This window comes from Pipistrellus kuhlii, unplaced genomic scaffold, assembly GCF_014108245.1.
Source record: "Pipistrellus kuhlii isolate mPipKuh1 unplaced genomic scaffold, mPipKuh1.p scaffold_m20_p_1, whole genome shotgun sequence".
NCBI lineage: Eukaryota > Metazoa > Chordata > Mammalia > Chiroptera > Vespertilionidae > Pipistrellus > Pipistrellus kuhlii.
This window is the reverse complement of record NW_023425404.1, coordinates 35,618,209-35,641,628: the sequence shown is the minus strand read 5'-3', so window position 1 is coordinate 35,641,628 and position 23,420 is coordinate 35,618,209. Positions and strand designations below refer to the sequence as shown.

The following is a 23,420-nucleotide window of genomic DNA, read 5'->3' as shown; positions in this document are numbered from 1 at the left end:
CAACACAGTCGCTGCCCCCTGGTGGTGGTCAGTGCACTCCCACAGGGGTAGCTTGGCTCAGCCACAAGCTGGGTTCATGGCTGCGAGTGAAGCGGTGGTAGTGGGAGCCTCCCCCACCTCTACAGCAGTGCTAGGGATGTCCAACTGACGGCTTAGGCCCACTCCTCGATGGACATCCTCTGAGGGCTCTTGTTCTGGGGAAAGGGCACAGACCAGGCTGAGGATCCCCCCGCCCCCCACCCCCCAAATGCATGAGTTTTCATGCACCGGGCCTCTAGTAATCTAAATAAGCACCTTTTGCCAGGTGTCTACATAGAGTCGTGTTCCAGCTCTGCCTCTCAGCCCAAACCCAGCCTGCTTTGCAGAGGGCGGCTTTCGGGTCTTCCACTTGCACACTGGAGCCCAGGCTACTGTCTGCTCACCAGTCCCAGCAGGATTGGGAGCATGGGGTGGGGGCAGGGACAGTAAGTTCGCCCATGGTTTGGGGTGTGGGACTTTGAGCCTCCAGTCTCTTCCGGGCTGGCTCTTTAGGCCTCACTTGAAAGGCTGGTGCCAGGGTCTCCACTGCTGCTGGAGACCACCCATATGCTCTCCCCATGTCCATTGCCCTTTCCCTCTCTCCTGAGCCCCAGGGCTGGGCTAGAAGAGAGTCCCAGTGGTCCCCCTGCCAGGACCCAGCCTGTTGGCTCTGATGTGCTGGGAGGGTCCCCGGTCCCTGTGTTCCCATAGCTATGACGTATGTGCAGGGAGAGGGGGGCCTCAGGAAGGAAGCTGGCCTCATTTAGCTGCAGGGCTGTTGGGCCTGAATTTTTCATTGCAGTTTTGCTTGTACACGACTCTGTAACTGCAGAGCTGACTCCTTCATGGAAGATGAGCGCCTCAGATAAGGGAGGGGAAACCTCTTCCTCAAAGCCCTGGCACAAAAAGCCCCTCTGAAGGGTTTCTTTTCCTCCCACTGTCAGTAACCACGCTTGGCCCTTGTCTCTCCCCTCCCATCTGCTCTCCCCTTCCAGGGAGAACATTCTGAAAACAGCCAAGGCCTTGGTGGAAGACACCAAACTGCTGGTATCCGGGGCCGCGTCCACGCCAGACAAGCTGGCCCAGGCGGCCCAGTCCTCAGCAGCCACCATCACCCAGCTCGCCGAGGTGGTCAAGCTGGGGGCCGCCAGCCTGGGCTCTGATGACCCTGAGACCCAGGTACGGGTGGGCCTGGGTGATGGGGGGGTCCTGGTAATCCCACCAACACTGACACCAGGCCTCAGAAGAAACCAAAGGCAAAATGGGAACTTGGAAGCAAACAGAGTGTGTGTGAGGGTGTCCGTGGTTTGGGGATGGTAGGATGGCCTTATCCAGGCAGGACTGTGGCATGGACTGCGGGGAGGGGTCAAGCCAGCAGATTTGAGAGGAATCTGTGCAGAAGACTCAGCCGGGCTTGGTACAGAATTGAATGCAGTGAGCATTTGGGGGTAAGGGAGAGCGAGGGGCAGGGCTGACCCCACTTTCAGGCTAGATCGGTGCGTGGGGGTGGCTCCACGTATGGAGCCCTCTAGAGCGAGCTGCTTGGGCGGGAGATGAAGGTAAGTTCTGTTTGGGGCATGTTGACTTAGAAGTGGCAGAGGGACGTGCAGGCACCACTAGGGTGTGGGCATGAACCCACTAGGGTACAGGGATGTGGATTCAGACGTGGTTGCCACACAGACTGTGACCCCAGAGCGGGGAACGTGTGCATTGGAGAAGGGGGATGAGTAAGGAGATCGAGAAGCAGGTATAGCTGCTAGGAGAAGAGCCAGGGAGACTGATGTGAATGTGGAGGGAGTGTTCCACCCCAGTGATGGCTGAGGAGTCAGGAAAAGGAAGGTCTGAGAGCTGGCCACTGGCCCACGTGACCTGGAGGGCAGTGGTGACCCCAGCCAAGGCCGCTGATGTGGAGTGGCAGGGAAGCCAGTGAGGGTAAGAAACGAAGCCAGCACCTGTAGACACCTGTAGACACCCTGCTTGAGAAATTTGGCTCTACAGTGGAAGAGAGAAGTGGAGGGGTAGGGAAGGGCTCTGTGCTCTTATACTCTGCCCTGATTTAGCAGTTTCATTGGCGTTATCTGCTTATGTCCCTCAGCCTAGACCCGTGGTTGGCAAACGGCGGCTCGTGAGCCACATGCGGATCTTTGGCCCCTTGAGTGTGGCTCTTCAACAAAATACCATGGCCTGGGCAAGACTATTTTGAAGAAGTGGCGCTAGAAGAAGTTTAAGTTTTAAAAATTTGGCTCTCAAAAGATATTTCAATCGTTGTACTGTTGATATTTGGCTCTGTTGACTAATGAGTTTGCCGACCACAGGCCTGGACTATCAGCTATCAAAAACAGGAATCACAGCTTATTAATCTTTGAAACCTAAGCCCCCAACACAGCTCCCAGTGCATAGTGGATACCAATCAAACATATGTTCACCTGTGCTTTTTGTGTGTGTGTTTTTTTTAATTTTTGTATTTATTTTATCTATTTATTTTAATATACTTTTTATTGTCGATAGTATGCTCACATGTTTTTAAACTAACAGCCAAGTGCAAAACTTACATTCCCTCTGTTCTCTCTATCCCAGCACCATCACATGTAGACACTTTGATGAAGCCAATAGACTAGGAAACCAGTCTGTTTGGCCCTTTTGGACAACATGGGTAGAGAGCTCCTTGCCATTCTGTGCCTGGGTCATTGACAGTTACTGTTCTGATGAGCACAGGCCACCAGCTCTGCTCCCATGTGGCCTGGGGCCCTGAGGGAACCTGGCGAATATGCCCCCTTTACTCCTTCTGCTGGATTTCTCTCTGACAGCATCAGAGCAACCCTTTCCCGTTTGAAGTCTTCACAGAAATCCCTGCTGCAGTATTGTTCCTACCCCCGTGGAGGAAGACAAAGCTTGAAAATGCATCTTTGGGGGGAACTCATGCTCTCCAAGCCTGGCTCAACTTTAGAAGTGACTTGGCCAGAAACTGTTAAAATCTTTGAATAGAGAAATGCATTGAATTGCTCAGTCTTAACTCCCAAGTGGTCTAGATATCCTAAAGCTTCCATTTCTAATGAGACCTTTAGAGGGAAATGTCCCCACCTGCCAGCCAGTTGTCCAGTGACAGGACAGGGCAGGTGGGAAAGTGGCAGCTCTGATGCTTCTGTCCCTCAGCCTCCTCTCTCTGCCTCTCCCCACTACCATCTCAGGAATCAGTGTGAGGTTCCCACATATCAGCCCTTCCCCACGAGCCCCATCCCAGCCCAACATGCCCTGGTTTCAGAGGTTGGCCACGGTCCCGCGCGTCCTGTGGGTGAGAAGGCACAGGATGGAGAAGGGGCTGTGAAAGCGCAGTGTCCCTGTGCTTGCAGCTAACGGGCACTCCCCATTTCTAGTATGTGTTTCCATGTACGTTGTCCAGTTCATCCTCACAGCAGTGCGGGGAGGTGGGCAGGGCTGTTGTTGCTGAGCTCATTTGTAGGAGCCAGAGCTTTATAGTGTAATATAGTCTGGAGGTGAAGACCGTGCCCTTGGGGTCACACTGGCCAGAGTTCAAATCCCAACTTCCCACTCCCAATCCTGGTAGTGTGGGCATAAGCATTTTAGTTCCCAGTTGAAATGGCAATGGTGAGGACTGGATGAGAAGATATGTGTGTGTGCCTGGCTCAGCCCCTGGAACACTGCCCTCAATAAAGTGAAGTTACTGTTGTTGTTGTTGTTGAAGTAGGAGTTGTAACTGTAGCACATGGACCTAGAAGAGTTTAATGTAATGCCCATTGTCACGTGTTCCCAAGGAAGGATGCCACATCAGATTCCAGGTCCAGCACGCTGAAAGACAGTCTGTGTTCCATTAGAAGAGGGAAGGTACTGTGTTCTGTGGGTACACACCTGTGTATTCATTCTTTCCACAAGCATGTGCTGAGTGCACACTAATGTGTCAGGCCTTGTTCTGAGTGTAAACTCACAAGCAGGAGTCCAGGCCAGCTCTCCGGATCTTAGATCCAAGTCAGGGGAGAAGGCAGAGGTGTTTAAGAGAATGAATACTAAAATAATTCCACATGCCGGTAAATGCTGTAAATAAAACAGGGCAAGCTGATGGGGTTGAGTATGGATGCGGGTGTAGGTGAGTGTGGCCGGGATACAGTTTGGGTGGTCCAGGAAGGTCTCTGAGGACATGACATTTGGGCTGAGACTTGGAGGATGAAAAGAGCCAGGTTCCAGACAGAGAACAGCAGGAGCAGAGGCCCTGCATGGGGGATGGGTTGGGCCTTGCAGTGGGGAGGAAAGACCCAAGTGCCTGTAGCATGTTGAGTGAGTCAGAGAACCCGGGAACCAAAGCCGAAGATGCGGTCGGTGGCCAGGGAGGCCTTGCAGGCCGGGATATGAGGCTCACATTTTGTTCTCAGCATTCTTGTCACCAGTTCAGAGCGCAGGTGAATGGTGCTGCCTCTCAGGTGTCTGCTTAGCCACCTCATTCTTTCTGTAGGCAGTGTGTCCGCACAGCTGCCCTCTGGGAGGTGTGTAAACATGTCAAATAGCCTGGGAGAGCTTTTCAAAGTCTGGATAAAGGATCTTCCTCCAGATCCTGCGTCAGAATGCCCAGGGGTGGCTCCCAGGACTCTGTGAGTTGCAGGCTTGAGGGCCACCGACTTAGAGACCCAGCTGCCCCCAGCCTGCCCTTGGGCATGTGCTCTAGGTGAAGCCAGTAGGTGACTGCGTGGGGTGCTGCTCACCGGGCCTTCCTGCTCCTCCAGGTGGTGTTGATCAACGCCATCAAAGACGTGGCCAAGGCCCTTTCCGACCTCATTGGTGCTACCAAGGGAGCTGCCAGCAAGCCCGCCGACGACCCCTCCATGTACCAGCTCAAGGGGGCTGCCAAGGTAGAGTGCAGCGAGCACGCAGGGGGAGTGAGTGCTGGGGAGAGAAGCACAGGGTGCACTTCGGAGCTCCTTTCTTGCTTGAGGAAAGGCGGTTTTGCTCATGACATCGGATCTGGAAGGGAAGGGGTAGGGATGAGCCCTCAGTGCCCTGTTTCCTCTCAGCCTTTCTTCCTGTGCAGGTGATGGTGACCAATGTCACCTCCCTTCTCAAGACCGTGAAGGCAGTGGAGGACGAGGCCACTCGGGGCACCCGGGCGCTGGAGGCCACGATCGAGTACATGAAGCAGGAGCTCACGGTGAGGAGCCAGCATCACCTTCCTGGGGCCCCCATGTCCAGCAGCTGGCCCAGCCCAGGCTTGTCTGAGATTGTGAGGATAAAGAGGTTCAACCCGGAGCACCTGAACTAGGGAGGCTCACTCCCTGCTTGCCCGAAATCCAACCTCATACTGTCCACCCCAGAATTTGGTTAGGATCCGTTTATAATTGTAATTAAGGGGCCAATTGAAATGTATCATGTAGGACAATTCAGGTTTAATGACACTAAAATTGCAGCATGAAACCAAAGCATTACAGAAGATTGCTGGCAAAGGGAAAAGTCAGGGTAGCCATTTGAGTTTTAATCATCTATACAATCGTGTAGACACACTCACAGCCCCTCTGGATTCCCGTTGCAACCAGCAGCCCTTCACTCTTGCTCGTGCCTTTTGGAGCCTGAGATTTGCCATTAGAAGAACCTGGATGCCTTCCCCTGAGACACTGCCCTTTAGACCCCAGCTCCCTTCTCTTTGAAGTGTCTGATCTCAGAGAAGTCCACCCTGTGGTCTTTCTTGCCTGGCTCCAGTGCTGCTGAGTGAAGATGTCCTGGTGCTACTGTGATATGGATACCTATCTATGATTGTTTTGCTTTTGTGATGATTGGACTGACTCACCCTAATCCCTGAAAACAGAAGTGGAAATGAGTGTTTCAAACTGAGAGTTCTTTCTAATAGGAGGTCTGGTTACAGCTTCAACTCCTTTTTGGAGGTGGGGGCGGAGGGACTGGCCTTTGCTGCCAGTTGTCCTGCGTCATTAGAATGTCACCTGTGAAGGTCACCAGCCCTTGAGGGTCAGCAGTGAAAATGAGTGGCTCCCCTGGGCTTTGGTGCTGGAGCCTGGTGTTCTTTCCTCCTGTCTTTAGTGAGCCCACCTTGGTTGATGTTGTGCTAAGGAACACAGGTGGTGTCCTTAAGGACTGCTACCTGGAACTTACCTGCCCACATGGGCTGGGGCTTTCCTACCAACATCTGGACACATGTTCTGACAGATGTGAGTGGGCCTAATGGTGGCAATGGGAGAAAATTTGAAATGTGGAGCTTTCCTGGGAAATTAGAGACACATGGTCCACCTAAGTATCCCAGTGTGATTTCAAATGGACCCAGATTTGAAGTGGACACAGGAGGTTCCAAAGAGCATGAGGCAGGAGGCCACATTCCTATGGAGGGCTCTATGTGGCCTTCATTCCAGTGCAGCCTGGGGGGTGGGCCTGCGGGTGGGGTCCTGCCTTAATTGCAGCTGCCCATTTTTAGGGAAGTGATGTCTGACACTGATGGGCACGTGGCAAGGATAACAGCTGTGCCCTCCTTTCTCCACTGAGATCAGGGAAGACTCCCCTGCTGAGACGTGGCTGCTCAGGACTGAACACAGCAGCCCCAGCTGATGCAGGAGTCCTCACGGGCAGGGCCAGGTGCACACTCAGCACACAGCCAGGCACTAGGCACTCCTGGTGGGGAAACAAACCCGATGGGCTGGAAGCATGAACGGGTGGCTTGACTGACAGGTGGAACTTTGAAGTGATATATTTATTTGCCATGGTTAATTTGTTCCAGCTCCTCTGGAGGGGTGTGTGTGTGAGAGATGTGTGGTTAAATAATTCACATTGTCACTGTGGCACACTCCACATGAACACCTATGCACAATTATGCAGTTATATTTGTAAGACAGGCCAAGAATAGAAGAAACAGAATGTTTCATTCCCCCCATGCCTACACCCCTTTAAAGAGAGAGAGGTGAGTCCAGATTGATGCATCCAGGTCAGCCAGCATTGGACTGCAGAGTTTCTGGGGATGGGAAGCCACAGACCCACCTTCCCTGGGGTGGATGGTTTCCAAGCACTGAGTACCCAATTTTGCAACAGACACGTGGGTTAATGCTATAGGTATATCGCTCTGCCCTCAATGTTCTAAATGCCGAGTATAGGTGTGCAAGGCTGATCCATGGTAGCATCTTGAAAGCAAGAACGATATTACTATGCTCAAATTAAATTTCTCATTTCCTGCCTTTTGCTTTCTTCCTATTGCCGGCTCAGTTTTCAGACTCTGAGCTGCAGCCTGGTCCGAAAAGAGTAAATTATTTTTGTCCTTCCCTTTCTTATTTTTCCCCCACCTCTTCCATTTCTAACTGAAACAGGTGTTTCAGTCGAAAGAAGTACCTGAAAAGACATCATCACCTGAGGAATCGATAAGGATGACAAAAGGCATCACCATGGCAACAGCCAAAGCGGTAGCAGCGGGAAACTCGTGCAGACAGGAGGACGTGATCGCCACTGCCAATCTGAGCCGGAAAGCCGTGTCAGATATGCTCATGGCTTGCAAGGTAAAAGCCTTGGTGCTGTTCAGGATGGATGGGTAGTTCTCTGTCATGAGTGAGTTGTTTGGTTTGTACACAGGAGCAGCTCAAAAGTAGGGACTGAAATGCATGCGGAAGGCGTGTGCGCTTCAGCCTGAGGGAAAAGATGCTAAGTTAGTTCTGCGTGTGAAGGGGTGGGGTCGCCCTGCTGATGTAGCCGCTCACTTCTCCTCTCAGTTCTGTCTTCACAGACGAGAGTATAGTGCAGGCCGTTCTGACAGCAGGAAATGGGTCAGTGGCCCTTTGTTCCAAATGAGAGCTGCCTTCCTTGCCGGCCTGTACCCTTTCCTGCCTCTGTAGCTCATCCCTTCTGTGCCAGGAGGGGTGCTGCCATAAGGGGGGAGGAAGTGAATTAGAGGAACAGAACAGAACGTTCTCTGTGCCAGGCATTTTGGAGAAACTCTTCTGGCTCTCAGATAGATAACCAGGGCAGCTGCCCTGAGCCAGTGCTTTGTAAGGGAGCTGGGGAGACCTGAGCTTTATGGCCTTCACTTTATTTTCTATTAAGAAAGTGAGCCATAAGAGAGAACTCTCTATCCCCTACATCCGTTGAGCACCATCCCTGCCCCTGAGATTCTGACATCTCCTCAGTGTTAATTGGTGACTCCCTGCAATGGTGAGCAGGGGGTGGACCACAGATGTTGAAAGCTTGCTATTGCAGCTCCTGCAGCGAGGGGCATGAGGGCAGCAGGTGCAAGGTCCACCTGATGGTCCTCAGAAGGGGAGGATGAGCTGGAGGTGGTGTGCAAGGGCCTCGTGTGGGAATTTACTGTTCTCCTGGGCTTGGTGGAGGGTGGGGGCAGTGGGTGGCAAAGTCGTGGGGTCACATTCATGAGGGACCTCGTGTTCTGGAACAGGGAGTTTAGACTCTCTCCTGAGGCCATGAGTATTGGTCATTTTGATGTGCTTAATGGAATTGGCCTTCCAGAAAATGATGGCTCCAAAAGGGGTTCCAGTCTCAATCAGAGATTAGTAGTCGCCTAGCAAGGTGTGGCCCCAGTGCCACCCAGGTGTGCATGCAGGGCACCTTGAAGTTTTGGAAGGGTTGTCATATATATTCTCATTTGGCCCCAGATGGGAAGGGCAAGGGGAATTTTCCTAATTTGATGGATGATGAAACAGGCTTGGAGGGATTGACCGAGGTCACACAGCTACTTCCTCTGAGCCAGGACTGAAACCAGGCCTCTGAGCTCCCAGCCAGTCTGTCTCTGCTGCCGTGGCCTCACAGCCACCGCGCTCCGTCAGGGTCACTGTGGTTGAGCAGAGACAGGCACTTTGTCTCCATTAGACGCAAAATGAAAAGGAGACATTTGGGGGGAAATGATCAAGCTGTCAATGGCAAGCAGCTCTCATTTTCAAGTCTCTTTCTTCATACGCATTCCTCTGTTTGCAGGAGGGGAGGTTAAGTTTAAAAACTAAAAATAAAAAACAAACTCATTGGCCCAGCCTCAGCCCCTCCCTGGATCGGGCCATCCTGACTCTTCAGGACAAAAACAACAGCCAGGCTTGCTGACAAGCGTCACTGCTGAGCCCTGAGGCTCCTGCTGGGATATGATTTATTTAGCAGGCTGACACTTACATTTCCTTTGGTCGCCTGTATTTCCACCCCTTTGCAGAAAGGAAGTGAAGTGCACGCAATAGGGAATATGTAGCATACCAGGGATGGTGGATGGTGGATGGAGAAGGAACCCTTGTGCCAAGCAGCGGGCCAGGTTGCCGTGTGAGGCTGAGCAGGGAATCCAGGGCAGATATGGAAGCGCAGTAGGTTATATACTGGCCCACTTTATCAGGAAGGAAGGATTACACTAATTCCTTAGGTGGAGATTTCCCTACATCCTAAGTAAATTCTAGTGTCTGCTGCTTCCTGATCTTACTTCCATGTGCATAGGTTTGCATTATATAAAATTTTATATCTACTGTTAACAATTAACATTAGATGGTTGTTTCTATGTTGCTATAACTGATGCTTTTAATGACCAAGAAATACTCTGTTAATGAATACCATCTTTACCCTATCATCAGATATTTAGATATTGTCTGCATTATTATTTTTTTTTTATCATAAACTTTACTGCAAGGAACATCTTTGGGCATATCTGTTTTGTCTATGTTTTGGATTATTTCATTTTAGGCAAGACTCCTCCCAGAAGTTAGAACTTAGTGGGTAAAATGATAGGACTTTTTAATTACTGCTGGCTTGCTCTCCCAAAATGCCCTCCCAAGTCACAGAGCTGGCAGCACTGGACAAGAGCACTTCAGCCTTAGCGCCCACACGGCCCTGAGTGAGGGCCTTGCTCGTCAGCCACTGGAGGTGACACCAGACAGCATCGCTGTTGCGGCTTCCCCAGGTTTGTCTCTCCAGAGCGGACACAGGGCTCTGTCCTCACAGCTGGGGACACAGGAACGAGGATGACACCGTGTAGTGGCGGTGAAGAACGTGGTTAAGCTGTGGTTATGGGCATGGCCTGGCTCCTGCCTCCGAGGCCAGTGTGTCCTCAAATGCATAAAACAGGACACGTGAATGTCAGGTGCTGGCCACTGAATGATCCCTGCTTCTCTCAGAGGGCTGGGGGCAGGGTGTCAGGTATGGGGGGACAACAGGTGTTCCACAAGCACCCCCCATCCTAGGAAGGAGGGCTTGACTGGAAGAAATGTGGAGTCCGGTTACTATACCCCGTCCGTCTTGACCTGCTACCCTAATGTGTGATTCCTGTGTGTTCTGATTTGTGATTTATGTATTCTTGTATGCCCTCCCAAGTTCGAGAAAGAACTTGAGAGAACATACGAGAATCATAGAAAGGAAGTAAGGTCCTTAAATGGGTAGGGTTGCTAGATTTAGCAAATTCAAAATAAGGTGTCCCCTACCTACATGACACTTCTGTCATTATGTATCTGAGATTCAAATTCAGCTGGGCATTCTGTAGCTGATCCAGCAACCCCGGGAGGGGGTGTGCCATCTGGAATGATACATTGTGAATGAGTCGCCTCGGCGGGTCACGAGGGCACGGGAAAAGCGCCAAATGCTGCACCCACCATGCGTCCTGCTCGGCTTATCTGGGCCTGGATAATGCCAGGCACCCAAGGGTCCTGGGGAGCTCGCTGCCTGAAGGTTCCCAGGAGCCCAGGGCCTGGCTGGGCGCCACACCATGACCCCGGCGTGGTCAGGTCACAGCGGGAGGGCCTGGCTGCGATTAGCTTGTGAACGGGGAGGGGTCGGCGGGACTTCTCACGGCTCCGAGGAGACACGGCTGACCCTGGAGCCGCACATCTCCTGCGTAAGCCCAGTCACGAATCCTTCCTGACTTCTCAGGGTCTGGGGAATTTCTTAACATTTCATAGAAGGCGGGATGCGGGGACGGGGAGAAAGGGAAAAGAAGATAAGAGGGACCAGATTCGCTTGCTCTTGTCTGGCTCCAGGGCACTAAAAATGTCAAGACACAGCCTTGGAAGGAGCCTGCTGTGGAGATGGGGGGGCAGGGGACAGTGGAGGACCACCCCGCTATCCACGGGGTCAGGGCAGGTTTCTCAGAGGTCACCGACGTGAGGCAGCAGGAGTTCCAGAATCCAGAGTCCAGGCTAGATGGCACTGCCAGGCTGGAGACCCCACCTGGCCCTCTGGCTGGCTCTTTCTGTTCTAAGATGTCAACGCTCCTTTCTCTTCTCCAGCAAGCATCTTTCCACCCTGATGTCAGCGAGGACGTGCGTGCCAGAGCCTTGCGGTACGGGACGGAGTGCACCCTGAGCTACCTGGACCTTCTGGAGCACGTCCTGGTGGTGAGTGGGGGTGAGGGCCCGGGCTGGAGAAGAGCTCACTCAGTGCAGACCATCCCCTTTCCTCAGGCAAACCCCTCTGAGGGCGTTGTTCAGGCTGAGTGTGAGGCCGTGGTGGTGGCTGATAGATGGCCCACACGGCAGCCTCAGGCCTGCACCAACTCCCAGTTCCTAGGGTGGCTTGCCCCCCAGGCCCTAAGGGCCAGACCAGAAAGTGTATCGTGCTCGTCTGTGCATGCCTACCCCAGGAGCACGTTTAGAACGAGGGAGGTCGGGGAATACCAAGGCCTTTCCAGGCAGAGTGCTCCGCCTCCTCAGAGGGAAGGGAAGTCCTACGTGATGGATTACCGCCCTGGTCCTGACCAGAGGACCCCGGGCTGATTGAGATTACATTCCTGGCGAAGGCTGAAACTGCAATTAGGTCCCATGTTAAGTCTTGCTTTGGCGTCATGGCTTTTAGCACAGGGACTCCATTTGGGCATGTTTGGGGTTTTCTCTGTCACAGTCCCTCCCTTATGACCAGATTCTCAGCTTGACTTGGAGATGTGATCAAATGGAAGGCAGGAGCACCACACTCAGCTCCAGCTCTGCAGTCCTGGCGGCTTTCAGAGTCCCGGAGTGATAGCCACAGGTGTGATAGTCACAGGTCATGATGATGTTGCTTAATCCCTATGGCATTCACAAGTCACATCTTTAGGTTCACCCCCCATTGACCTCCTCCTTCCTGCCCCAGAGGTCAGCTTTTGTTGAAAGTGTTACAAAAGAGGTTTAGTCAAAAAGACCAAAGCCCACGTCTTCATCAGACTCCTCAGATTCTTCTTTCTTTGCCTCCACTTTCTTCTCCTCGGCTGGGGCAGCAGCGGTGGAGGGGGCAGGACCTCCGGCTGGCACAGCACCAGCTGCCGGGGCAGGTCCACCAGCCCCTGCATTGCAGGTGAGACACCCAGTGTTGACACTGGCCAGAGCCTTTGCAAACAAGCCTGGCCAGAAATGCTCCCCATGTACACCAGCTGCTTTACTGAGGGCATTGATCTTATCCTCCGTCACCTCACTTCATCGTCGTGCAGGATGAGGGCCGAGCAGATGCAGGCGAGCTCCGAGGCAGAGCCGTGGTGAGGGCGAGGGCTGAGGTAGCGCTGCCGGGAGCGGTGCTAGTCGTTGGGTAAAGTGAGGGCCTCACCTCCACACCGTGGTCTTAGCTTCCTCGGAAGAACCGAGCGCCTTACCGGCAGCTGGGAAAAACCAGGTCCACTCTCTTTAGACTGTTCTTCTTGGTTCCCTCCCTGACAATTCAATCTTAAGTAGATCATTTGCTTGGTGGATAGTGGCTGCAAACATGTGTTTAAGAGCTTTTGAGAGAACACAGTGTGCCAGAGACGCTATGATGATAAAAAAGGTAATTTCTAGTATTTGGAATGTACTTTGGAACCATAGTCCCCAAAACCCAAACCAGTCAAAACCAAATAGTGAAATTCAAAGTACCTTGTTGAGGGTGTCGCCTTTCTAAGCCACGTGGCTTGCTCCGTGGTCTTACATAACTGAGTTGCAGTTTCGCTAGAAGCGTTCATCCAGGTGCATGCTGGCCACAGCACAGGCACCTCCTTGCTCAGCTAATGGATAACCCTGGGCTCTTCTGTTGTGAAGAGCAACTTGGGACAAAGACTGAAAGGATTTTTCTTGGGCAGCTGTTGCTTTAACAGTGGATTCTGCAGTGTTTTCAGAGCGAAGGAGTGGATCCTGGGTATAGCCTTATTTTTATTTATTTCCAACTAGGGACCTGCCAAAGCAAGTGAGTTCTGAGTCATGGTAGGTCCTTTCTAACTCGTCAGTGTAAACTCGGGGGTTTGACCCAGGACTGTGTCTGTGCAGATTTGTGATCAATTGTATAACCTAAGAGGCATGGCCTGTTATGCACCAGCCATTGAGGAGAATGATAACCACTGAGGACAGAGTCCTGCCTGGCACTGCCCTCCTCCACTGTGCACTGCTCATGGTCAGATTGGAGCTTTAGCAACAAGTCCCAAGTCTGACAAGTAACCCCCCACCATAGCAATGGTCTGGGAGATGGGGATGATGGGTGGCATCATCTTTTCAGGCCAAGGCTGGAGCGAAGGAAGGAGACAAAAAGAAAGGGTTTCATGTTTGGTTACAATGTGCAGCCTTGATCCCGTGCCTTGGGTGGAAGCAATCTGCACTGATATCAGCTGTTTCTCTTCCTCGTCAAAGTGAGTTGTAGGTGTGCAGTGTCTGTGCAATGTCAGGTGGAGCCTTCTACTGCTCAGCAGCATCAGTGGGCGGGAGTATGTACTTGGTAAGGTCCCTTCAGTGGGGCTTGAGCGCTCCTCTGATGATGTGTCTAGAATTCCCAGTCACCAGGCTCTAGGCTGTGACCCACAGGATCCTTTAAAATGGGATCTGGGTTGGCATCTTTAACCTATTGATGATAAGCTGGAGCATTAGCAGCTTAACGGCAGCTGGTCCTACTAGCATGAGACAGCCAGGGATCAACAGAAGATTGAAAGCCAATAGGCATTGGTCTGCTGGTGACTATCTTGTGTGGGGTGAGATTATGGTTCCCAAAGGAGATACTGTGAACACTCATCAAGACCCAAGGCAATACGGTAGGCTAGGGGAGTCTAGGAGTTTCAGCAAATTTAGAGATTTTTAAATTTGAGGGTCCCATTTATTCTTTCTACCTTGCCTGGCGACCAAGGGGGATGAAGACAGTGATAATTCTGAGAACCTTGCAAATCTTTCCATCGAGGCTCACAGGATTTGCCCAAGGACGTGATCAATGGGAATTGTGGAAGGTACACCCTAAGGGGAAAACACATCTTTCTAACGGCTTCCTTGCCACTGTGAGGGCATTGGCAGTAACGAGTCGAGCCTGGAAACCCACGAAGCTGTTGCTTAGTTGTGGGCCCAGGAAATCCCTGGCTTAGCTTAATGCCTTTTGGAGACAGCTGCGTTCCTTCAGCACGGAGATCACGACCTGGGTAATGAACGCTGTCTAAAGATCGTTGAAATGCTTCCGCAGAGACTTTGTGTCCTTTTCAGTGAACTGTTGCAGCAAATAAATGGAATCTTCCATGGACACCTCTTTGGTAGCTGAGCTCAGCGAGAGGTTATCTACACGTTGTGAAAAGGCCGCCTTCCCTGGGGACCTGGAGGGTGTTTAAATCTCAGTGACATACTTAGGAGAACTAAGAGGGCCCTCTGTGCCCTTGAGGCATGACTGCTCAGGTACATGGTCACTTACTCTGTGTAAAGGCAAGTGGATGTTGACTGTGGGTCCTCAGGAATGCCGAAGAGGGCAGAACAGGGGTCTGCAGCAGTGAGCCGCTGAGTCTGGGGGAACTTGACGACAACGATGTTCTGGGTTAGAACTGGGAACCTAGGAATCGGTATGTTATTAAAAGCTCTCAGGTCCCCCAAATCCTGGGCAAATCGCCATCCTGTTCTCAGCATAGAGAACAGCTAGCACCCGGCAGTTAGGTCTTCTATGGGTGTGAGGCCTTGTATGGATACTGAGATAATTTAGGAAGAGGTCTAGTTACGTCTACCTGAGTCTCTATAGGTTCTGCACTCATTATTCTTCCCATGTCAATTTTAAAGGTAGTCCTGAGCCCAGTTGATGTAGCTCAGTGGTTGAGCATTGATCCAGGAACCAAGAGGTCATCAGTTCAATTCTGGGTCAGGGCACATGCCTAGGTTGTGGGCTTGATCCCCTGTGGGAGGTGTGCAGGAGCCAGCCAATTGACGATGTTTCTCTCTCATCAATGTTTCTATCTCTCTATCCATCTCCATTCCTCTTTCTTTAAAATAATCAATAAAAACATTTAAAAAAAGGCAGTCTTTAGATTTTCAGGCACTTTGATTAACTCAGGGGACCTTTGTTGGAATTCTTGTTCTTCTATGTCAAGAAGAGACACTAAGGAAAATAAAAGACTAGGCTCCGGCTGGTCAGGAAATTCTAAAGGGAGGTTTCTATTGGAAACAACACGTTAGCCCTTTTAATGTAGAAAGGAGGCCTCCCCCTACTGATTGACGCTGGGTTACAGAGCAAAAAAGGGTGTTTTTCAGTGAAAGATCCCAGTCATTTATTCTCAACGAGGTAAAATTCTCTCTAAACTTTCTTAGATATCCCCACTATGGAAACTTCCTTTTTACTCTGAGAATTTTGTTGTCCAGTGAAGGTGGAGTTTAAAGGAGAAAGCATAGCTCGAGTAATTTTAGTTTCTTTCCCTTTGGCTGTCTGGGAAAGTAGAGTAAGTCCTCACTTAACATTGTCAGCGGGATTTTGGAAACAGCAACTTTAAGCAAAAGGATTTAAAATGAAACCAATTGTACCATAGGCTAAGTTCATGGTCGGCAAACTGTAGCTCGAGAGCCACATGCGGCTCTTTGGCCCTTTGAGTGTGGCTCTTCCACCAGAAAGCAAGGCCCGGGCAAGTCTGTTTTGAAGAAGTGGTGTTAGAAGAAGTTTAAGCTTAAAAAATTTGGCTCTCAAAAGAAATTTCAATCATTGTACTGTTGTTATTTGGCTCTGTTGACTATATATAATGAGTTTGTCAACCACTGGGCTAAGTGATATAAACAAGAGTTGAGTTCCTACGGTATATTTCTGATTGCAGAAACATCATCACATTTCTAAATAAAGACCCAAAACACTTCTAATATTAAACATTGAAAGAAATGTGAGCTATACATTCATTTAAGAAAGGTTAATAAAAACAGATAATTCTTTACCAACTTGTTCATTCCAGTTCAGGGTCACAGATGCCTAGAGCCTATCCCAGCAGCTCACGGTACAAGGCGGGAACCAAACCCAGCCAAGACTCCCTTCCACTGTAGGTTCACTCACACCCATCCCCAGTCAGACTGGGACAGTGTAGATACTACAGTTCACCTAACCTGCACATCTCCGGGATGTGGGAGGAAACCGGAGCACCCGGAGAAACCCACGCAGACATAGGAAGAACATGCAAACTCCACACAGATAGAGTCCTTGGCTGGGAATTGATTTTTTTTTTTTAATCAAAGTTAAAACAAAATGACATTATTTGAGGACCTGCTGTATTGTTACTAGCTTACCAGAAAATGCCATGGAGCCCCGTTAACTGTGGGAGGGCCCATCTGGGGGAATCCTTGGGAGCTGATATGGGGGCATTTGAGTTAATGTTGAAAAGTTTGCATAAGGCCTTTGAGGACAATCTCTTTTCCAGTGTTCCAGTTTGTTACAATTGAGACACGGATTTCTTGGCCAGTGTTTGGTCATGGGCCCCTATACGAGTGCCATTCGAGAGGCCAAGGTGTTATTTTGGTTCTCTGGCCTTAGAGCTGTTGGAGCCGTAAAGCTAATAGCTCCGTGATTTTCATTTCCCTTTTTGCTCCGGGGTCCTTTCAAAATGCTCAGTGAGGCCTGTGTCCTCCCATCCCGTTTTCTGCCTTTTTTGGATCCATAATCTCAATGGATAAGCCATTTGCAAGGAGGGCAGCTAGAGCAGGTTGGGTGACCCTGTTTATCATCTGGAACCTGGAACGCACAGCAGAGGGCTTCCAAACAGCTTTAATGTCTGCCACAGACTCAGCTCTCTTTTGTCCGCATGTTTGAATAACAGACCAACCAGCATGGGCAGGGAGACTTAGGACTGGCTTATGAAAGTTCTTTCTGGTCAAAGACTTTGAATATCATCCTCGGGTTGCCACTTTGCTTCCTACATCCATTTTTTGGGCTTCACCAGGCCCTACCAGTATGTACAGAAGCAGATAAAGATCTGGTAGTTTTTTTAAGAACTTAGAATTATTGGTGTCTATGACCCTGGGCCACCAGATCTATTATTATATTCATTAGATTCATTTTCTGTTATGAATTCTTCCTTCCAGAGAAGCAGAATTCTTAAAAATCTTCTGTTGCAAACCTAGGTGGTGGATGTGTCTGTTAAGAAACCTGCCACATAAGTTTCTTTCCATCTTTCTATGCAATTATTGCCATTGCAACCTATAATTATGATAGAAATTTAAATTTCCTGTTTCTCCATGGCTGGGTTGAAGTTTTTGGTGTGAAGGTAATTGGTGCTAAAATGAAATCATTACTAGGAAGAAAAGCTAAAGGACATCAAAACTTGTATGAAACATACAAAAAAAATCATCTCATCTTTTGCAAGAATGTTGTTGTCTCTTGATGACACTTCCAAGGAAACATGATTAAAATGTCATTGTGCACGTATTTGCTCGTGCATTTATTTTTGTCTGTTTAAAAGATTAGACATACTCTTTGGGGTTATTTTTCTAATAAAAATATAGGAATAAAACAGCCTCCATTTCCAGGGAATCACCACAAACATAGGAAAATACAGGTTGCTAACAACAATTGAAGAGGCCCCATGACAATGTTCTGTCACCTAAACCATGGATATTGGTAGTTTTCTTGGAGCTGCTGCTTAAAGTGAGTTCGCATTTCACATTAGCCCCTAACTCCTTCTCCAAGCAGACTTCAAAGAAATACAGGCAAAGATGAGGCTGAGAGCAGGGAGGTTGTTCCCTACGGAGAGGCCCTCGAGCCACAGCACTGCGGGGGCCAGAGCTGATGGAGACCGGCAGGAAACGGGGAAAGTGGAGAAGCACAGGCAGGGGAACCAGTGTCTATTTCTGAGGGAACTTTGAGGGACAGAACCAGGACAGGAAAGCCAAATTGCCAGTATAAAGAAGACATTCAGGTTTCTGTTGAAATTATCTTTAAGGTAGAAGAAAAGAATACTAAGATTATATTAGCTGTTTAAGGGTGGTGAATAAAAAGGCAATTAAAAACTAGAGATTTACATACACACACACAGACACCACCATCCTGCCATCTTGGTTCGCGTCTGTATGGAGAGACCACATATAATGAGATGATCACAGAATCGCCATTCTGAGAAGATAGTCTACCTACATCAGAACTCTGACAGCCCTCACCGGTCACTTGAAAATTCGAATTCTGTTTTAATTGATCAAAGAGCATCACTAAGGTTCCTGAAGCTGAAGAAAGAACAGGTAGTTGTCTAATTTTCACAAAAGGGGGAAAAAGGAAAGTAGAAATTAAGGTTTGAGGAAAGTATCCAGCAATTTACAGAAATAAATTGATGTCACTTTTCATGTGCTACTAGGAGGTTCCGGGATCTTTCTTAGTGGGCTGCCTTTCCTAAATCTGGTCACAAAAATATGTCAGTCATATAAACATTATACTGCTTTAGCCTTGTTCAGTTCATATATCCTGGCGTGAAGGATTCCTGACTTTGCCTGGTTTGTATATTTAAGTTTTTCTATAGAAATGTTTTTAAAAATGCAGAAAGTCATGCTGAAACCAGTTTGGCTCAGTGGTAGAGCATCAGTCTGCGGACTGAAAGGTCCCAGGTTCGATTCCGGTCCAGGGCATGTTCATTGGTTGCGGGCACATCCCTGGTAGGGGGTGTGCAAGAGGCAGCTGGTCGATGTTTCTCTCCCATCGACATTCCAGCTCTCTATTTCTCTCCCTTCCTCTCTGTAAAATATCAATAAAATATATTTTTTTAAAATGCAGAAAGTCAGATCAACAGCCATGTGCCCACCATCAGTAATTAACTCATTTTGTCAATGTTTGTTTCATTTGGTTCAGAATTTTATTTTCCAAAGAAATCTATAAATAATAATGAATTGTATAGCCCTTATCAATCCCATTCTCCTCTCTCTATCCGCTCCCCCATGAATATCAAGGTGCAAGTAACTTTCATGATTTTAACTTTTTCACCTTTTGTAGATCTTAGGCCTCCTTGTACTGAAAACACATTTTCTGCCTCCCCTACCCTTATCAAAGAAACACACACACACACACACACACACACACACACACACACACACACGGGCCTTTAAGCTGTTGAAAGGGTTCTCAGACCCAAACACCCAGCTGGATCCTTTTGGAATTGAGGCTCCAAATTGAAAACCCCCACTTTGGGAATCCTTTTTCTTTAGAGAATCCTATTAGCAATCAACAATAATAAGGTCTGATCTGGGCAGCACTATCTCCTCGCTGCTCTTGGAGCTGCTTTATGAAGCAGCAGGCATGCCCATTTGAGCAGTGTCACATATAAAGTTTGTGCTGCGAGTTTATAGGCAGCCACTTGGCCTCTGCAGCAATCATGGTTCAATATTGCTGCAAATCCACAATATGAGATTCTTGACAAGGATAAAATTACCCTTGCTTCCAGTAGCAGAGCTTTAATTTGGTTCTGTCCGTTGCCTGCTATTAGAAATCATATTGATTTAATGGAAGAATAAAAATAGAACTCCTTTCCTTCTGCCGTATCTCAGTAGGGTACTTTTTCATATGACTGCTACTTAGACAGGCATGGTGTACACAGAAGTGGTTCTGTTTCTCCATCAAGGCTCTTTTAAAGACAGAATTCAATCTCCCCACCACACCCTTAATTTTTTCCAGCTTTATTGAGGCATAACTAATATGCAATGAACATGTTTAAAGTGTACAATTTTAGTATCAGCATGTAAATACATCTGTGACAGCACTAAAACAATCAAAATAATTAATAGATCCATTACTACTCAAAATTTCCAGGCGACTACTGATCTGCTTTTGTTATTATAAATTTGTTTGCATTTTGTAGACTTTTTGATAAATAGAATCATATAGCATGTGCTCCTCTTTGGCCTCTTTCACTCAGCATCAGTATTTTTCTTTCCATCCATATTGTGTGTGTATCAATAAATTGTTGCCTTTTATTGATAAACTGGAGGCCCAATGCACGAAGATTCGTGCAATAATGGCCCTTCCTTACCCTGGCTGCCGGCACCACCTTCATTCCGGCCAGAGCCGCCTTTCCACTCAGGCCCAGAGCCTTTCCACCTTCCCATGCTGCCCAGAGGCCCTGAGTAGCCAGGGGCGGGGCCTGAGTATGCAAATTAATCTACCATCTTTGTTGGGTTAATTTGTATACTCACTCCTGATTGGCTGGTGGGCATCACAAAGGTACAGTCAATTTCCATCTTACCTTTTTATTTATTAGTATAGATATTATTCCATCATATGGATGTGCCCTAATTTATAGACATGTTGATTGACATTTAGGTTATATCTAGGTTTCAATTATTACAAATAAAGCTGCTAAGAACATTCTCTATTGTTAAAGAACAAAAATTCAATCAAGTAAATTTGAAAATCTAATCAACTTTATTGAACAGTTCATGAATGGAGCAGCATCCCTCCTCGCTGCTCCCAAATAGAAGGGAGCTCCAAACCAAGTAGCCTTTGTTTATAACTAAAGGCTCTTTTATAGGCACACACTGGACAAGACAAAAAATTTCTGATTCTGTTTACTTGGATCCTTTTTGTTTGTTTTTTGATGAGTCCAGCTAAAGGTTCATTGATCTTATTTATATTTTCAAAGAATCAGCTCTTGGTTTCATTGATTTTTTAATATATCTATTTTTAATCTCTGTCATTTCTGTTCTTATCTTTATTATTTCCTTCCTTCTACTTACTCAGGGCTTTTCTTGTAGTTCTCTTTCTACTTTTTTAAGTTATAGGATTAGATAATTTATTTTATTAATTTTCTTGCTTTTTGAGGTAGACCTGTAGTGCTATGAATTTTCCTCTCAAGATTGCTTTCACAGTATCTCATAGATTTTTGGTTGTTATCTGTTCATTTTCATTTTTTTTTTAAGAAGCTTTTGATTTCTTTCTTGTTCTTGTTGGTAACCCACCCATTGTTTAATAACATGCTATTTTGCCTCAATGTGTTTGAATGTTTTTGAGTGTTTTTACTGTAGTTGATTTCTAATTTCATGCCACTGTGATCCAAGAATGATTTTAGTCTTCTTGAACTTGTGAAGACTTGTTTTGTGTCCTAACTTGTGGTCTGTCTTTGAAAATGACCCATGTGCACTTGAGAAGAATGTATATTCTGCAGCTTTGGGGTGAAATGTTGCATAAGAGTCAATTAAATACATCTGATCTTAGATATATTTTTATAGGCATTTAGTTTCACTGTTTCCTTGTTGTTTTTTGTCTGAAAGATCTATCCAATGAAGGCAGTGTGATATTAAATACCATTACTGTATTGCTGTCGATCTCTTCCTTAAAGTCTTCTAGAAGTTTTTTTTACATTTATAACCTGGTGCATATATGTTTACCAGGTTATATCCTCTGGTTGAATCTATCCCTTTAGTATTACGTAGTGACCTTTATTGTCTCTTGTGATGGCCTTCATTTTGAAGTCTATTTTGTCAGATATAAATATTGCTACCCCAGCTTTTTTTCATTCCCCTTTGCATGAAAATGTCTTGCCATCCCTTCACTCTCATCCCATGTGAATCTTTTGTTCTAAATTATATATTAAATTATATATCTCTATATAGACTTATCACAACTCTCTAATGACAGAACTGTTATGATCACTTAATTGGTAAATAAAGTGTAGAGAGAGGATAAGCAATTGGGCCAGGGTTGCATAGGCACATTGACTCTGGCTGTGTTAGAAAGCAAAAGGCATTTAACCTTCTCCCCAGGGTTCTAGTGCTTTTTTCAGACCTGGTCTAGGAAGCCACCATATTGGGAATTATTCCAACAGTGTGTGGGTGTCTTTTTCACTCCTCCTTTATCTGTTCATTTCTTCACAAGTCTGTACTGAGTTCTTAATTTCTTCATAGTGATATGTGTCAACCCTAAGGTGAGAGAATGAGGATAACAGTAGCAAATATAAAATTTAAAAGATTATAAGAGGAAGGAGGGTGGGCATAGAGGCATGTGAGGTGTTGTTCTAAATCTTTGACAAATCAGGTTGTATAGGTAAGCAATGTCTTCTAGGTGCTGCTATGTTTGAGGTCAAAATACAATCCCATTAACTCCCCCAGCACCAGATTGTTATCATGTTTCTCTTATGGTGTGAAAGGGGTTGGCCAGGGTCCAAACGGCATTTTGTCCAGACTCCTGAGAATGAGTATGATACCTGGCGGGGTGAAAGAGGGAATGGGACCCCAAGAAGGAAACTAACAATCAGTGAACTCCTGTGGGGTCTCATTGTGCAAGGTACATGCCCATGTGTTACTACATTTGAACTTGACAGCAGCCCTGAAGGGCAGCATTGCCTCAGTGTTACAGATAGGAAAATGTGTTCTTATCTGTAATCTACCCAGTGTAGCAAACCAGTAGCAGACAAAGCCAGGTTCAAACACCCGGCCTATCCAATCCCCACGCCCACACTTCGTCCCCTGCTCAGAGGCTCCGAATTGGAGAGACAGCAGTTGTGCTGTTCGCCAGCATGTCTAAACATTTCTGAACCTGAAAATTACCACTGCACGCGGGAAGAGACGCAGAAAAGAATGTTAGAAGAGGAATTTTGAAATTAGGAAGGAACAAGGTGATGTGAGTCAGAAAGTAAATCCCGGTGGAGGTCGGTGAGGAGCTCTCCTCCCGTTTCCCAGGTCTCACCTTGAAGGAGTTAGGGAAGAATTCAGCTGGGATGCCTTTTAAGTTGGATTGGGGTTGGAGTTTCAATATCTTTTCATAACACCGTGGGGAAAGGGGGGCGGCGGGAAGGGAGAGACAACACAAAAAAACAAAACATTTTTGAAACCTGTGAACTAGTGCAGAAGAGAGAAAGTCTTGGTGACTTCCCAGCGAGGCTTGCAGTGAAAACGCTGGGGGGAAAAACTCCTGATCAGCTGGTTGCTGTGGCTCTCTTGGCGATTTCGTCCCCAAGATCCCACCTGAGTCACCCACTTCTCTTTCTGGTGCCACATTGGCTGTTTTGTCACAAGTCCCAGCTGACCCATAGCCTCCGGCGTTCGTGTTCGCTCAGAGTGTGCTTAGGTAGTACTGGGTCATTTTCAGGTGCATGTATTTATCTCATGTACAAATAAAAGTACAGATGTAAGACAATGACGGTATTGATAAAAGCCAACTAAGGATTTTTGTCTCCCATATAATCCTAAGGAAGTATATCAGAAGGGACTTTAGAGAAACCCCTGGCTCCCAACTTTCCATTTTCCCCAAGATTCTGAAGTCACTCGGTGGCAAAGTAACAGCCTAAAGCCAGGATGCCCAGCTGTGCCCACCAGTGAGGGTGCTTCCTGTCA

At 47.9% G+C, this 23,420-nt stretch overlaps 1 protein-coding gene and 1 pseudogene across 6 annotated transcripts in view; one reads left to right on the top strand and one right to left on the bottom strand.

Moving 5' to 3' along the window:
* Positions 1-23,420, top strand: part of TLN2 (talin 2) — a 401,618-nt gene that overhangs the window by 357,568 nt on the left and 20,630 nt on the right. For all 6 annotated transcript variants that reach the window (XM_036440039.2, XM_036440034.2, XM_036439998.2 and 3 more), the window contains 5 exons: positions 1,014-1,197; positions 4,752-4,877; positions 5,057-5,173; positions 7,323-7,508; positions 11,208-11,315. In XM_036440039.2, coding sequence (XP_036295932.1) covers positions 1,014-1,197; positions 4,752-4,877; positions 5,057-5,173; positions 7,323-7,508; positions 11,208-11,315 — 721 coding nt within the window. The remainder of the gene's footprint in view (positions 1-1,013; positions 1,198-4,751; positions 4,878-5,056; positions 5,174-7,322; positions 7,509-11,207; positions 11,316-23,420) is intronic.
* On the bottom strand, positions 12,059-13,399 carry LOC118730630 (annotated as a pseudogene).